Source organism: Salmo trutta, chromosome 21 (assembly GCF_901001165.1).
Source record: "Salmo trutta chromosome 21, fSalTru1.1, whole genome shotgun sequence".
Lineage (NCBI taxonomy): Eukaryota > Metazoa > Chordata > Actinopteri > Salmoniformes > Salmonidae > Salmo > Salmo trutta.
Window position 1 is genome coordinate 43,820,935 of NC_042977.1, and position 16,331 is coordinate 43,837,265.

At 47.0% G+C, this 16,331-nt stretch overlaps 1 protein-coding gene across 1 annotated transcript in view; it reads right to left on the reverse strand.

Moving 5' to 3' along the window:
• Window positions 1–713: 713 nt before the first annotated feature.
• Window positions 714–16,331, reverse strand: part of LOC115157519 (protein kinase C iota type) — a 31,126-nt gene continuing 15,508 nt past the window's right edge. Inside the window, exons 3-16 of the mRNA XM_029705835.1 lie at window positions 15,050–15,139; window positions 14,197–14,247; window positions 13,994–14,079; window positions 13,586–13,720; window positions 13,135–13,198; window positions 12,464–12,519; window positions 12,166–12,342; window positions 11,396–11,580; window positions 10,661–10,796; window positions 10,180–10,393; window positions 8,359–8,438; window positions 3,575–3,664; window positions 2,186–2,301; window positions 714–1,528 (exon numbers count right to left, since the gene is read on the reverse strand). Coding sequence (XP_029561695.1) covers window positions 1,441–1,528; window positions 2,186–2,301; window positions 3,575–3,664; window positions 8,359–8,438; window positions 10,180–10,393; window positions 10,661–10,796; window positions 11,396–11,580; window positions 12,166–12,342; window positions 12,464–12,519; window positions 13,135–13,198; window positions 13,586–13,720; window positions 13,994–14,079; window positions 14,197–14,247; window positions 15,050–15,139 — 1,568 coding nt within the window. The 3' untranslated portion in view covers window positions 714–1,440. The remainder of the gene's footprint in view (window positions 1,529–2,185; window positions 2,302–3,574; window positions 3,665–8,358; window positions 8,439–10,179; window positions 10,394–10,660; window positions 10,797–11,395; window positions 11,581–12,165; window positions 12,343–12,463; window positions 12,520–13,134; window positions 13,199–13,585; window positions 13,721–13,993; window positions 14,080–14,196; window positions 14,248–15,049; window positions 15,140–16,331) is intronic.

A 16,331-nucleotide genomic window follows, 5' to 3' on the forward strand; every position in this document is an offset into this window, starting at 1 on the left:
CTCTTTGACGATGTCATCGCCGGGTTGTCTGGTAACCACACAGAGCTAACTAGTGAGAGCGTTGGACTAGTAACCGAAAGGCTGCAAGATCAAATCCCTGAGCTGACAAGGTAAAAATCTATCATTCTGCCCCTGAACAAGGCAGTTAACCCACTGTTGCGAGGCCATCATTGTAAATAAGAATTTGTTCTTAACTGACTTGCCTAGTTAAATAAAGGTTAAATAAAAATAAAAATGTGCACTAGTTTTGACCAGGACCCATAGGTCTATGACCAAAAGTAGTGCACAGTGTGCCATTTGGGACATATCCCTAAACTCAGCTAGTGGTCCAGCCCACTCGTATCCAAATCCTCACAGTAAACTCTTCCATTCACAGTGTGGTTGTATCGATAACAGCAACCTAACTCTAAATCTTGCAGTGTTATTGTATAGTACTTTTGTTGCGCACTTTATATAGTATAGGATGCCATTTGAGATTTGCCTTTTGTCAGTATCTATGTTAGCTAGTGTTGGTTGGCTGCTGAGATGGCAAACGCTTTAACCTGGAACCGTCTCTGTCCTGGAAGTTGCCACGACGACTACTGCAAACGTAAACAATAGTGAGCCAACCTGTTGTTATGACGGTAGAACAGGCTTGACGACGGCGTAACTCTTTGGGACATTGACCAACGTACATAGACTGACATTTCATTCAATAAAATGAGAAAAATATATAGATTGGTGTTTTTTTTTAATGTTGTCCTCTTGTTCTTCTTCCGTCCTCTACAAACATGGTGCTGCAACAACGCTTATCATGATACATGTAGTGATCATGAAACAGTTTTCAACTATGTCCCCTGGTGATCTGGCTTGGGGTTAAAAGGCCTTGGCTAAACATCATTCTTATTATGTACAAATAAAATATGCATTAACCACCTCCAAGCTGGGAAGAAGAGAGGAGGGTTAGTTTGTTCTCTGTGGACCATCTGTGTCCCTCTTCCCCCCGTCCCTTTGTGTCCAGTAACCTAGGTAACCAACCACCTCCAAGCCTCATTGGCTACTGAGAGCCTGCACTCTGATGACCAACGAGGAAATCAGTGCGGATTTAATACATGATACAAAAATAATTGAGAGAGAACGTAGGTTTAAAAGACTAGTGGTTTTAAAAAAAGGACAGTGACTTTCGTCCAAAATGGCACCCCATTCCCTAGTGCACTACACGTAGAGTATAAGGTTCCATTTGTGACACATACACACTATGTGAGATTAGTTTGGCAAGTTAGTGTCTCTTGTCAGAGCCCCGGCGGCTCTCCCCCTCTCTATCCAACAGCAGGACGCTCTTTGATGATGTCATCGCCGGGTTGTCTGGTAACCATGCAGAGCTAACTAGTGACGTCGTCGAGGACACGAGGTGGCGTGCTGCGTCCGCTCCCACACACCCCTAGTTCACACACACCTAGTTCACACACACTCCTCGGCCGACATCAGTAGAGGGTTGATGTACTCGAACCCTTCAAACTCCGACTGGTCGATCTTCTTCACCACGTCACTGGAATACAGGAAACGAACAGCGGTTAAGGGGGTCCTATGACAGTGCTGATCAAGAAGTCATTCACAGGTCTAGTAACCTCCATCATAAGCATCCTCTGTTTTGAAACCATAGGATTCAGTAATCCATTCAGCAAGATGTTTTTAGGACTCATTGTATTCTTTATAAACATGTGGGATAGACCTCTGTCTGTAAGAGATCTGCACACTCTCTTATTTATTTACAAAGCAGTCTGGCAGAAACTTCCACTGTACATCACTTCATTGATTCATTTTAGACGAACAAATGACCAAACCCGTTCTCAGGGATGGATAACTCTGGAGATCGCGTTGGTCTCCACAGAGTTAGGAAAATCTGTTTTAAGTATTTCCTGCCCTTTATGTGTGGAACAATACACAAAATTCCTTTCAGACATTTAAAATGATTGACTGGAGACTTATGTAAACGAATGCGATTGCTTTTCTTAAATATGTATTATATTATAGTGGGTTTTATTTATGTAGTGGGTTTTATTTGTAAATGTATACAGGGCTCTCTTGTAAAAGAGTGACTCCCTGTTTAAATGAAGATTAATCAAATAAATAAAACTGATTCATGAAGACAAACACACAGACACACAGACACACAGACACACAGACCAGCCATTAGGACACTCACTCGTCATCAGGCGTGAGCTGGATGGGCTCGTTGGTAAACTGGGTGTCGAAGCTGTCCAGTCCAAACTCTCCTGAGATGTTGGGTTTGAATGGAGGAGCCACCTGCTTTTGTTCCATCTGAAACAACACAAGGCAATGGGGTCAAAGGGCAGACACACACACACACACACACACACACACACACACACACACACACACACACACACACACACCTTGAGCTTGATACTCTTTTAAAATAATGTATATGAAGCTATTTAGCTAAATGCTTTTATCCAAAGCTACTTACAGCCAACTTTATACTGCAAGCACCATGTTTCAACCAACAAGCCTTATTTACAAACAAGACTTCAAATGGGGTTCAGTGTATGAAACAGAGGTCAGTGTATGAAACTGTCTAACAAAAATGATTTTACCAAAAGCCAATCTCCCTGTTTCTCTCTGAAACGATATTAGTGACTGTGCTGTGGCTTAGTGAAAACTCCACTGTAAACTCAGAGGCCAGACAGACAGCCTGCAGTGTGTTGACCCAGTACTGCCCCGCCTGCAGGTAGACTAGAGTACTGCATGGGCAGGCTGCCACCTGTTGTTTATGAGGTGAGACTGAGTGGAGGGGGAGGCAGCCCAGCAGTGTAACCTGATCCTTCCAGACATAGAGCCAGCCAGCCAGTCAGGACAGCAGCAGTCCAGACCAAACAGGGGAAAGAGGTCAGGCTGCTCCTGAGCTGGTCTGGGACTGGAGGCATGTCTAGAGGCCAGCCTGTTTGTTTAGCTGGCAGGTGGGTGGGACTGGAGAGATTGACCTGGGAGTGTGTCTGGCCCATTGCCATGGTTGGAATCAATTCCTTTTCAATTCAGGGAATAAACTGAAATTCCAATTCCATTTTTCCAGAATATTGAAAATCTGAATTGACTGTATTGAAATGGAATTGACCCCAACCCTGGTGTCTGCTGTTTTTTTTACATTGCTGCAACAGGGGAAACATGAGGTTAACCTGGTTACTGCTTATTGGTGGTGAACATCTAACTACAACAGAACCACTGTGACCTAGCCACTTAGTCCTGCCCTTAGAGAACTGATAGGCCAATACATCCCATTGGCCTGTCTTGTTCCCTGGTGGGAAAGGAGACTGTCTGGGCTTTTCTAAGGTGATGACCCTCAACTATGTGGAAATAGTATAGGAGTTGATTTGTCTCACTGTCCGTCGTTCACAGTGTTGAAGTTAATTATCATTGGTGAGAACACTGCTGCTTCGTTTGAATGAAAACAATAATTCACCGTCTCTGTTGGGTCATGGTGATCTAACCCACCTCAACACCAGAGAGCACTGATAGAACGCAGAAAAGACAGACAGAGAAAGATAGAAGTGAGAAAGAAGACACGATGACTCACAAGGTCCCAGTCTACATTTCGGAAGAAGGGATGACCCATGATGTCAGCGAAGCCTGTCTGGGGGTGACAACCTAGCCTCTCCTTAGGTTCCTGGGAGAGAGATAGAAGAGAGGGAGGGAGAAGTGGAAGAGAGGGAGAGCAACAAAGATAGAGAAGGGTGTGAGAGAAAATTAGAAAATATATAATGAGACAGGGAGGGAGGGAGAGGAGGGACGGAGGGAGGGAGAGAGGGACGGAGAGAGAGAGAGAGAGATAGAGAGAGAGGAGGCGGGAGGGACGGAGGGAGGGAGGGAGAGGAGGGACGGAGGGAGGGAGGGAGGGAGAGAGATGAGGCGGGAGGGAGGGAGAGAGGAGGCAGGAGGGACGGAGGGAGGGAGGGAGAGAGAGGAGGCAAGAGGGACGGAGGGAGGGGGAGAGAGAGAGAGAGAGAGAGAGAGAGAGAAAGAGGAGGCGGGAGGGACGGAGGGAGGGAGAGGAGGCGGGAGGGACGGAGGGAGGGAGGGAGAGAGAGGAGGCGGGAGGGACGGAGGGAGGGAGGGAGAGGAGGCAAGAGGGACAGAGGGAGGGAGGGAGGAGGCAAGAGGGACAGAGGGAGGGAGGGAGGGAGAGAGAGGAGGCAAGAGGGACGGAGAGAGGAGGCAGGAGGGACGGAGGGAGGGAGAGAGAGAGGAGGCGGGAGGGAGAGAGAGGAGGCAGGACGGACGGACGGACGGAGGGAGGGAGGGAGAGAGAAAGAGGAGACGGGAGGGACGGAGAGAGAGGAGGCGGGAGGGGACGGAGGGAGGGAGGGAGAGAGAGGAGGCAGGAGGGACGGAGGGAGGGAGAGAGAGGAGGCAGGAGGGACGGAGGGAGAGAGAGGAGGCAGGAGGGACGGAGGGAGAGAGAGGAGGCAGGAGGGACGGAGGGAGGGAGGGAGAGAGAGGAGGCAGGAGGGACGGAGGGAGGGAGAGAGAGGAGGCAGGAGGGACGGAGGGAGGGAGGGAGAGAGGAGGCGGGAGGGAGAGAGAGAGGAGGCAGGACGGACGGACGGACGGGAGGGAGAGAGAAAGAGGAGGCGGGAGGGACGGCGGGAGGGAGGGAGGGAGAGAGAAAGAGGAGGCGGGAGGGACGGAGGGAGGGAGGGAGAGAGAGGAGGCGGGACGGACGGAGGGAGGGAGGGAGAGAGAGGAGGCGGGACGGACGGAGGGAGGGAGAGGAGGCGGGACGGAGGGAGGGAGGGAGAGAGAGGGGCGGGAGGGAGAGAGAGGAGGCGGGAGGGACGGAGAGAAGGGAGGGATGTAGGGAGAGTAAAGGTTCATTACATTATGGTCAAATCAAATTTATTTGTCACATACACATGGTTAGCAAGTGTTAATGCGAGTGTAGCGAAATGCTTGTGCTTCTAGTTCCGACCATGCAGTAATATCTAACAAGTAATCTAACAATTCCACAACAACTACCTTGTACACACAAGTGTAAAGGAATGAATAAGAATATGTACATATAAATATATAAATGAGTGATGGCCGAACGACATAGACAAGATGCAGTAGATGGCATAGAGTACAGTATATACATATGAGATGAGTAATGAAGGGTATGTAAACATTATATAAAGTGGCATTGTTTAAAGTGGCTAGTGATACATTTAATTACATCAGATGGCAAGATGCAGTAGATGGTATAGAGTACAGTATATACATAAGAGATGAGTAATGTAGGGTAAGTAAACATTATATAATATAAAGTGGCTAGTGATAAATTGATAACACCAATTTTACCATTATTAAAGTGTGTGGAGTTGAGTCAGTATGTTGGCAGCAGCCACTCAAGGTTAGTGATGGCTGTTTAACAGTCTGATGGCCTTGAGATAGAAGCTGTTTTTCAGTCTCTCGGTTCCAGCTTTGATGCACCTGTACTGACCTCGCCTTCTGGATGATAGTGGGGTGAACAGGCAGTGGCTCGGGTGGTTGTTGTCCTTGATGATCTTTTTGGCCTTCCTGTGACATCGGGTGGTGTAGGTGTCCTGGAGGGCAGGTAGTTTGCACCCGGTGATGCTCTCGATTGTGCATTTGTAAAAGTTTGCGAGTGTTTTTGGTGACAAGCCGAATTTCTTCAGCCTTCTTCACCACGCTGTCTGTGTGGGTGGACCATTTCAGTTTGTCCATGATGTGTACGCCGAGGAACTTAAACTCTACACCCTCTCCACTACTGTCCCTTCGATGTGGATAGGGGGGGTGCTCCCTCTGCTGTTTCCTGAAGTCCACGATCATCTCCTTTGTTTTGTTGACATTGAGTGTGAGGTTATTTTCCTGACACCACACTCCGAGGGCCCTCACCTCCTCCCTGTAGGCCGTCTCGTCGTTGTTGGTAATCAAGCCTACCACTGTAGTGTCGTCTGCAAACTTGATGATTGAGTTGGAGGCGTGCATGGCCACGCAGTCGTGGGTGAACAGGGAGTACAGGAGGGGGCTGAGAACGCACCCTTGTGGGGACACAGTGTTGAGGATCAGCGGGGTGGAAATGTTACCTACCCTGACCACCTGGGGGCGGCCCGTCAGAAAGTCCAGGACCCAGTTGCACAGGGCGGGGTCGAGACCCAAGCTTAATGACGAGTTTGGAGGGTACTATGGTGTTAAATGCTGAGCTGTAATCGATGAACAGCATTCTTACATAGGTATTCCTCTTGTCCAGATGGGTTAGGGCAGTGTGCAGTGTGATGGCGATTGCGTCGTCTGCGGACCTATTGTGGCGGTAAGCAAATTGGAGTGGGTCTAGCGTGTCAGGTAGGGTGGAGGTGATATGGTCCGTGACTAGTCTCTCAAATGATGACGGAAGTGAGTGCTACGGGGCGGTAGTCATTTAGCTCAGTTACCTTAGCTTTCTTGGGAACAGGAACAATGGTGGCCCTCTTGAAGCATGTGGGGACAGCAGACTGGGATAAGGATTGTTTGAATATGTCTGTAAACACACCAGCCAGCTGGTCTGCGCATGCTCTGAGGACGCGGCCGGGGATGCCGTCTGGGCCTGCAGCCTTGCGAGGGTTAACACGTTTAAATGTTTTACTCACGTTGGCTACAGTGAAGGAGAGCCCATAGGTTTTGGTAGCGGGCCATGTCAGTGGCACTGTATTGTCCTCAAAGCGAGCAAAAAAGTTGTTCAGTCTGTCTGGGAGCAAGGCATCGTGATCCGCGACGGGGCTGGTTTTTCTTTTGTAGTCCGTGATTGACTGTAGACCCTGCCACATACCTCTCGTGTCTGAGCCGTTGAATTGCGACTCCACATTGTCTCTATACTGACGCTTAGCTTGTTTGATTGCCTTGCGGAGGGAATAGCTACACTGTTTGTATTTGGTCATGTTTCCGGTCACCTTGCCCTGATTAAAAGCAGTGGTTCGCGCATTAAGTTTTGCGCGAATGCTGCCATCAATCCACGGTTTCTGGTTGGGGAACGTTTTAATAGACACTGTGGCTACAACATCACCGATGCACTTGTTAATGAAATCGCACACCGAATCAGCGTATTCATCAATGTTGTTGTTCAACGCAATGCGGAACATATCCCAGTCCACGTGATCGAAGCAATCTTGAAGCGTGGAATCCGATTGGTCGGACCAGCGTTGAACAGACCTGAGGGCGGGAGCTTCCTGTTTTAGTTTCTGTCTATAGGCTGGGAGCAACAAAATGGAGTCATGGTCAGCTTTTCCGAAGGGAGGGCGGAGGAGGGCCTTATATGCGTCGCGGAAGTTAGAATAACAATGATCCAGGGTTTTGCTACCCCTGGTAGCACAATTGATATGCTAATAGAATTTGGGGAGCCTTGTTTTCAGATTAGCTTTGTTAAAATCCCCGGCTACAATAAATGCAGCCTCAGGATATGTGGCTTCCAGTTTACATAGGGTCCATTTTACATTTAGCAGACGCTCTTATCCAGAGCGACTTACAGTAGTGAATGCATACATTTCACACATTTTTTTCTCCGTACTGTCCAATGAAGTTCTTTCAGGGCCGTCGATGTGTCTGCTTGGGGGGGGATATACACGACTGTGATTATGATCGAAGAGAATTCTCTTGGTAGATAATGCGGCATTTGATAGTGAGGAATTCTAAGTCAGGTGAACAAAAGGACTTGAGTTCCTGTATGTTGTTATGATCACACCACGTCTTGTTAATCATAAGGCATATACCCCCGCCCTTCTTCTTACCAGAGAGATGCTTGTTTCTGTCGGCGTGATGCGTGAAGAAACCAGGTGGCTGTACCGACTCAGATAGCGTGTCACGAGTGAGCCATGTTTCCGTGAAACAAAGAACGCTACAGTCTCGGATGTCTCTCTGGAATGCTACCCTTGCTCGGATTTCGTCTACCTTGTTGTCAAGAGACTGGACATTGGCGAGTAGTATGCTCGTGAGCGGTGCACGATGTGCCCGTCTACGGAGCCTGACCAGAAGACCGCTCCGTCTGCCCCTTCTTCTACGGCGCCGTTGTTTTGGGTCGCCGGCTGGGATTAGATCCATTGTCCTGGGTGGTGGACCAAACAGAGGATCCGCTTCGGGAAAGTCGTATTCCTGCTTGTAATGTTGGTGAGTTGACGTTGCTCTTATATCCAATAGTATGTAGTAAAACCTAAGATTACCTGGAGTAACAATGTAAGAAATAATACATACAAAAAAAAAAAAAAATACTGCATAGTTTCCTAGGAACGCGAAGCGAGGCGGCCATCTCTGTCGGCGCCGGAAGTACATCATAGGGCAGTGTAACATGATCTTGTTTGGATTGATCTGCCTGCGTGTGTGTGCGGTAGTTACCTTGTTGAGGAAGCCCTTGAGAACGCTGGCAGCTTTGACTGACAATGATCGAGGAATCCTGATCTGTTTTTCCAATATTACTACAGAGGAGAGATTAGATTTTGAGAGGGCTTTTACAATAGTGACAGATTGGATATAAAGAGAGAGGCTGTGAAAAATACCTTATTGAAACCGATATGCTGACACTGCGGACATGTGTCAGGCACTGCAGCATTGCCACTATGCCAGCCAGACCTCAAGAACATCAGACTTTTGACTAGAGGTGCACAGTAGGGTTGGCAGTATACAGATATTCTTACCGTCTCTCTCTCATACCGGGATGTACTGTATTACCGGCTTAGTACACAACAGGGCATCAAAAAAAACAAAAAAAATACAATTGGGTGTCTATTATCAGAATGCTAACAAATTTAGCACAAGTAATTGCACATTTCAATCGATGCTGCTAGCTAAATATGCTAACGAGCCCAAACAAAAAAAATAAACGTATTACAAAGACAGGCAATCCTGAACGTCATTTTTGGCGAGTTCGGATATTTTCAAGTGAATGTGAACGAGAGACATTATGCAAATGAACATAGTTGAGACGCATGTTTGTCTGAAGAAGGAATAGTACTGTGTACACACCGCGTCTGTGTGAAGTCTGGAGTCGCTAGGGCAACAGGCCTGCTTGCTCTGCTCAGAGAAGACGGGGGAGAGGAGCCGACAGGAGATCAAGCCGTAGTGACAGCTGTACAGATAACTCATCCCAAGAGAGCTTTGACTTCTCAAACATGGCAGACAGCTAACACAATACGATGCCCTTATTAATTCAGCCACTTACTTAGATAACTAGCAAGTTAAACTTAAGAGTCGAGTTTAAACAGAATGACTTGTTTTTCCACGCAGGGAAAAAAAAATGATCTTGCTGCGTTTTTGTAAACGCAGATCTAAAAATGGTTCTTATTGTAATTTCTGTTCGTCGTCAAACTAATTTTGTGCTTCAGTTGCACTTCTCCACACGAATGGATATTCTATCAAAAGACAGCGCTCTGACTGACGTGTAGCTACTTTTCTCAGTGTAGACAGACTATTTTCCTCCGGTAAGATGCAAGATTAACTTTACACAAAACATTAGGAAATGTAGCTGGCTCCATTTGTTCTGTGATAAACATCAGTAATTTGACGGCCATGCATCGTTCTTGCAAAAAAATACCTTGTTTTTTCATTGTAAGACAATTTACTTACAGCCAGATAGTGTTGGACTTCTGTTGTCATTGATGACAATGAAGCTATTTTCTGCTAAATATGTTGCACGAATGTATTTTCTGTGAAGGGAAACTATAGTTGCAGTCCCTGAGCAGTCGATCGGAAACGCAACCCGTCACTACTACACAGCTGAACTCACCAGCTCCCCCTTTCTCCCGTTGTGCTGTTTACAAAACACACGTGACTGGCTCAACTGTTCTGGTGGAACTACGGTAAGCTTCATAATGTAAAATAATGTGACAGATAAAATGAAGAACGAAATCTGCTTTATCTCCTAACATGTTGCACAAGTTCACTGCAGGTATTTACTTAAAAAGTAGCTACAAATATTAAAAAGTATTGAAAAACTTAAAAGAAATTGTTTCAACGGTACTGAAAAACCATCCCATGGCTATTTCCAAATAACCCGGCATATGGTATATACCGTTTACTGCCCAAGCCTAGTTGCACAGATATAATGTTTTGCTGACTGATGAGAGTACCACATACTTTCTATTGAGGATCGGCCAATGCCGAGTAACAATATGAGTACTTTCCATAACATAAACTTTGACCCTGTCCTAACAGCATTACCTTGGAATAGGTAGTCTTCTGTGTTCTGGTCTGGGTTGTCGGTGCTTCCTACAATGTCGAAGGGCGACCGTCCAGCCATCATCTCAAACATCAACACCCCCAGAGCCCACCAGTCCACGCTGAAACCATAGTCCTCTCCTCTCAGTATCTCAGGGGCGATGTAGTTAGGGGTCCCACAGAACGTACTGGTGGTGTCCCCTGGCCTCAAGCCCTCCTACACAGCACAGGAAGCACACACACACACACACATCGTTCTAGGTCCCGTTGGGCTCAGGTGGTAGAGCATGCCGCTTGCAATGCCAGGGTTGTGGGTCCATTCCCACAGTGGACCAGTATAAAAAAAGTACAAAAATGTATATACTCACTACTGTAAGTCGCTCTGGATAAGAGCTTCTGCTAAATGACTCAAATGTAACACACACACACACACACACACACAGTAAAGACAGAAACACACCAACGGACACACTTCGACACCCACCTTGCACATGCCGTAGTCAGTGAGTTTGATGTGTCCCTCAGACTCCAGCAGCACGTTGTCCAGTTTGAGGTCTCTGTAGATGATGCCTCGCTCATGGAGGTAGTTCAACGCCAAGCTGATCTCTGCTGAGTAAAACCTGACACACACAGAGAGATGGTGAAGAACTAGTTAGACTCAAAACACACACACACGCAGCTAATCACCAAGCCCTTGGTTCGTAGAATCAGAGGTGTAATTATTAGTCCAAAACGAAAAATGTTGCAACTAAAAAGCAAATTTATTGGCATTGGACAAATTCAGGTAGGTCCCACCCCGTTTGCGTCCGTTTAAGAAACGTTTTTGCAACAGAATCGGCATAATGAATACACCCCAGGTGTGCTAGAGCTGGTGGCCTGCCCCAAAGGTTCTAGGTTCAGAGATGTGGGAATTTTACGTCTGGCAGCGTGAGCCTACTGGGGGAGAACAATAGATGTGTAGTCCTGGGTGTTTCAGAGGAACGGACATGACATACCCCTCAAACTCAAATCTGGACCTCGAAGCCAGTTCCACTGCTTTAAATAGTATCATTTGTTTCCCTGTAATCAGGGACTGATTTATACCTGGGACACCAGGTGGGTGCAATTCATTATCAGGTAGAACAGAAACGCAGCAGCACTACAGACCTCGTCGGGTAAGATTGAAACAGTCCCAGGATTATTTCCAAGTCCGGTGTAGCCATGACATCACTGTTCTCACCTGGCGTGTTCCTCAGGTATTTTCCTCTGTCTCTGCATGTGGAACATCAGGTCTCCTCCGTTCACATACTCTATGATAAAGAACAGTCTGCTCTCAGTCTGGAAACAGGAGTGTAGCCCCACTAGGAAGGGATGGTTGGACGCCTGCTCAAACACGTGCTTCTCTGTCTGGACCCAGTCAATGTCCTACAACACACACACACCATTTGGAAATCAAGTCTTAAACACAACTAAAAAAAGTTTTTAGTAGAAATGTCCAGCCATCCATCTGATAGAGGACAGATGGACAGACCGACTGACAGGAAGACAGAAACAGACAGAGACTGACAGGCAGAGACAGGCAGACAAACAGGATACAGAATGAGACAGTAGATGTTAGGAGTGAGAATGGCTGAACACACAGTGAACGGTGTTGACTGCTCCCATCTTATGAGGGCTGCAGAAGAAGTGATTTCTGGCATTCTAAGCACAGTGAGTGGATGCCCTGATGATGTGAGGAGACTGACCATGTGTGAACAGTGAACAGTTACATATCTCCACGGACGGACGAGAAATGGCACAGATGATCGATCAGGTAGCACCTGTCAAAGTGTCAATCATGTGTGTATGTAAGTGTGTGTGGGTTTACATGTACCAGTGTGTGTGTGTGTGTGTGTGTTTGTGTTTACGGGTATCATTGTGTGTGTGTGTGTGCGCGCGTGTGTGTGCATGTGTTTACGGGTATCAGTGTGTGTTTACATGTACCAGTGTGTGTGTGTGTGTGTTTAGTACCTCGTCGTCGTTGACCAGCTCCTTCTTAACCACCTTCATGGCGTAGATCCTCTCTGTCTTCTTGAGTCGGACCAGCAGGACCTTGGCATAGCTGCCCCGGCCAATCACGCTCAGCAGATCAAAGTCCACCAGACCCAGACTGGAAGCTGACTTCCCTGTGTCTCTGCTGCAGCGCGCCTACAGGACAGACAGAGAGCCAGAGTTAAACATGAGACAGACACGAGGTAGAGACAGATAGACATGAGACAGAGACACGAGGTAGAGACAGATAAAGACAGACATTTGGAAACAAACACACCTCTTTCTCTTCTCCATCAGAGTTCAGACTCTCACTGGAGTCTTTGTTCTGAGGACCTGAGTAGAGAACGAGAGAGAGAACGAGAGTGATACAGAAGGCTACCTCCTAGACGCTAGAGAGTGATACAGAAGGCTTCCTCCTAGACGCTAGAGAGTGATACAGAAGGCTTCCTCCTAGAGACTAGAGAGTGATACAGAAGGCTACCTCCTAGACACTAGAGAGTGATACAGAAGGTTTCCTCCTAGACGCTAGAGAGTGATACAGAAGGCTTCCTCCTAGACGCTAGAGAGTGATACAGAAGGCTTCCTCCTAGAGACTAGAGAGTGATACAGAAGGCTTCCTCCTAGAGACTAGAGAGTGATACAGAAGGCTTCCTCCTAGACGCTAGAGTGATACAGAAGGCTACCTCCTAGACACTAGAGAGTGATACAGAAGGCTTCCTCCTAGACACTAGAGAGTGATACAGAAGGCTTCCTTGTGGGAATGTTAAGCCTTCTCATTCAGCCAGCCACTGGGCTTAAAGCTGTCTTCCTGCTAGATGCAACTTAGTGACTAAGGTCTGAAGGAACTATTCATTTAGCCAAAATGTCTTTGATTGTTTATTGTTTACCTAGTTTTGCTCACCAAGGCTAGTTTTCTAAGTCTATAACAAGGCGGTGTGTGTGCGTTACCTGGCTGTTCAGAGTGGTCTAATGGCGTGATGGAGGCCCCCCTATCAGGCCCCATGATGGGCTCCTAGACAGAGGAGAGATGAAAGAAAGAGAGAGAACGATAGAGAGAGAAAGGAATCATTGAGAAATACTGACGCAAAGTATTTCCAGTCAGTCCTTTGAGTCCGAAACCACAGTAGGTCTAGGGCCCACAGTTTCTCTGAGCACATAACTGAACTAAGGTCAAACTCAGGGCCCACAGTTTCTCTGAGCACATAACTGAACTAAGGTAAAACTCAGGGCCCACAGTTTCTCTGACCACATAACTGAACTAAGGTCAAACTCAGGGCCCACAGTTTCTCTGACCACATAACTGAACTAAGGTCAAACTCAGGGCCCACAGTTTTTCTGACCGCATGACTGAAGGTAAAACTCAGGGCCCCCCAGGCTCTGCCTGCTCTCTGCATCTCACCTGAATCTGTTTACCACACTCCACGCTGACCAGTTTGTGACACTTCTTGTGGACCAGCAGTTTGCAGTTGATGCATTTGTAGCCCTGTCTCCCCAGACCCCAGATACGGTCTGTGCAGATGGCACAGTGAGCTCTCTACCATGAGTACACAGGAGAGAACAGACAAAGTTAAAACAACCACACCCACCTTCAAATATCAACTTATCATTAATACAGCTAAGTCATTGATTGGGACAGCAGAGATAGAGGAGAGAAACAGAAGAGAAACAGAAGAGAGAAAGAGACACAGGGACAGAGAGACAGAGAGAGAGAGATGGAGTGGAAGAGAGAAAGAGAGAAAGAGACACGGAGAGAGAGAGAGATGGAGTGGAAGAGAGAAAGAGACACAGGGACAGAGAGGATTCTCACCCTGTTGAACCGTTTGGGCTGGAAGACATGACCACTAACATAGTAGAGTTTCCTCCAGCGCCGTGCCCCACGACGATATATAGACTCTGAGGAAGAGAAGAACACAGGGATTACTGGAACAAGTGTGTGTGTGTGTGTGTGTCTCAGAGAGAGATACTCCAATCTTCAGAAAACAATAGAACGGACAAGCGCTGTAGACTTACTGTCCTCTCCTGGACAGGGCATGCCAGGCTTCTCTGGGATACATGGAAACACTGAAGGAAGAAAGGGAAACCATTAAACCATGGCTGCAATTCCTACCTCACATGTGCCTGTGTGCACCAGAGGTAGGGTAGAGTGAATGCTCTCATTATCTAGCAGACTTGGCACCCCTCTGTGCCCTTCCCCCTATCCTCCACCTCCCCCCTCTCCTGCTCTGGTCCCCCCCCTACTCTCCTCCTCCCCTCCCCTTCCTCCATCTTGCTCTTAACCTGTGACCCTCCTTTCTCTCCATAAAAGACAACCAATCTCACATGCACTGACATACAGAGAACTCTATAAACACTGGTCTATTTCCTGGTGACTGAGGCTGTGTAATGTTTATCTGGTTAGCAGGAGAGTATCAGTGGAACAGACAGTGTGACTTATAATGGTGTCTGCTGTTGTTAAAAAATATATATTTTTATGTAAATTTAAAAATGTACATTTATTAAATTCAATAAATACATTGAATGTAATGAAAGCTCAGTATACTTATTCTGTTGTCGGGATGTCTGCACTGTCAGCCAAGCAAAGACTTCCCCTTGGGTATCAAAACAGTTAATAGCTTTGGGAAGGCAGGTAGCCTAGAGGTCAAGCGCAATAGGCCAGTAACTGAAAGGTACCTGGTTCAAATTCCCCGAGCAGACTAGGTGACAAATCTGACAATGTGCCCTTGAGCAAGGCACTTCACCGTAATTGTTCACGTAAGTCGCTCTGAATAAGAGCATTTGCTAAATGACAAAATGTTTAATTTTTTTTATTTTTATGGAAGGTTTATGTATTTACTATGTTGTCAGATGCAGAAGGTCACGTTACCGTGGATGATGAGTTCAGAGTCTTTGTTGACTTCGTAGAGCCTCAGGGCTTCCACCAGCTCCAGCTGAGACGATACTGTACACGGGTCACCTGGGAGGACGGAGAGACGGGTCACGGCTGGGTCACTGTGTACATCAAGTGTCTGATGATGGATAAACCTACTGGAACCACCATATTCCCTATGCAGTGAAAATACTTCTGACCAGAGTCACAAAGGCTGACATGATAGTCAGAATCATTTCATCTGCTCAAACACCACAAGTTAACACATAAAGCCAGTGTGTTACTTTTACAGTGAAGACTCTCAAAATGTCTCCAAGCTGATGTTATAGATATTCTCAATATTGAGAATCTGTGTCTAAGACAGAGAGCGTGTAGGTGTGTGTGTGGAGGCAGTGTCTCAGTCTTCATTATGTTAAGTTTGTTTTTCAGAGCCTAGTGAAGTATAAGATAGAGAGATAGAGTCATGCATCTTCATCACACCCAGCCCACATGGGCTTACAAGACACCGCATTTGCTGTACCCAAATAAAATGATCATACTTATATACACACACACAAACACACACAAATAAACATATGAAACGCAAAACAAAAACCTTTCAGTTATACAACATCTTGTCGTGTCACTTTGGAAATAAAGTTTGCAACCAGCAACACTTATTTTCTGGGTAGCCAGTCCAGTTTGTCCTTCATCACTACTCCAAACAAGGTCACTCTTAAATCATCATATAAAGTCAAATACAAAGTGCAGTTCATTCTCCATCTCCCCTAAATCACAGCCGGTACACAGACGGCACACAGACGGCACACAGACGGTCCTACGTTAGACGTTAATTAATTAAGGGCAGCCTTTCCAACAACATGACGTCTTCATCATGGCCAGCTGGCCCGATACTGCGGGGACATGGCCAGCTGGCCCGATACTGCGGGGACATGGCCAGCTGGCCCGATACTGCGGGGACATGGCCAGCTGGCCCGATACTGCGGGGACATGGCCAGCTGGCCCGATACTGCGGGGACATGGCCAGCTGGTCAGATACTGCGGGGACATGGCCAGCTGGCCAGATACTGTGGGGACATGGCCAGCTGGCCCGATACTAAAGAGGCACAACCACCACTGCCTTCTCTCTGCATATCAAATCACACCCTTATCTCTACATAGTGATACTTCTGACTAGTCACAATGAGTGTGATCTGAGATCTGCCCATGAAGACTGTAGACATCTCTAAAAAATGAGAAGGACGGATAGATGTGGATATATCGTTTTTTTTTTTTGGTA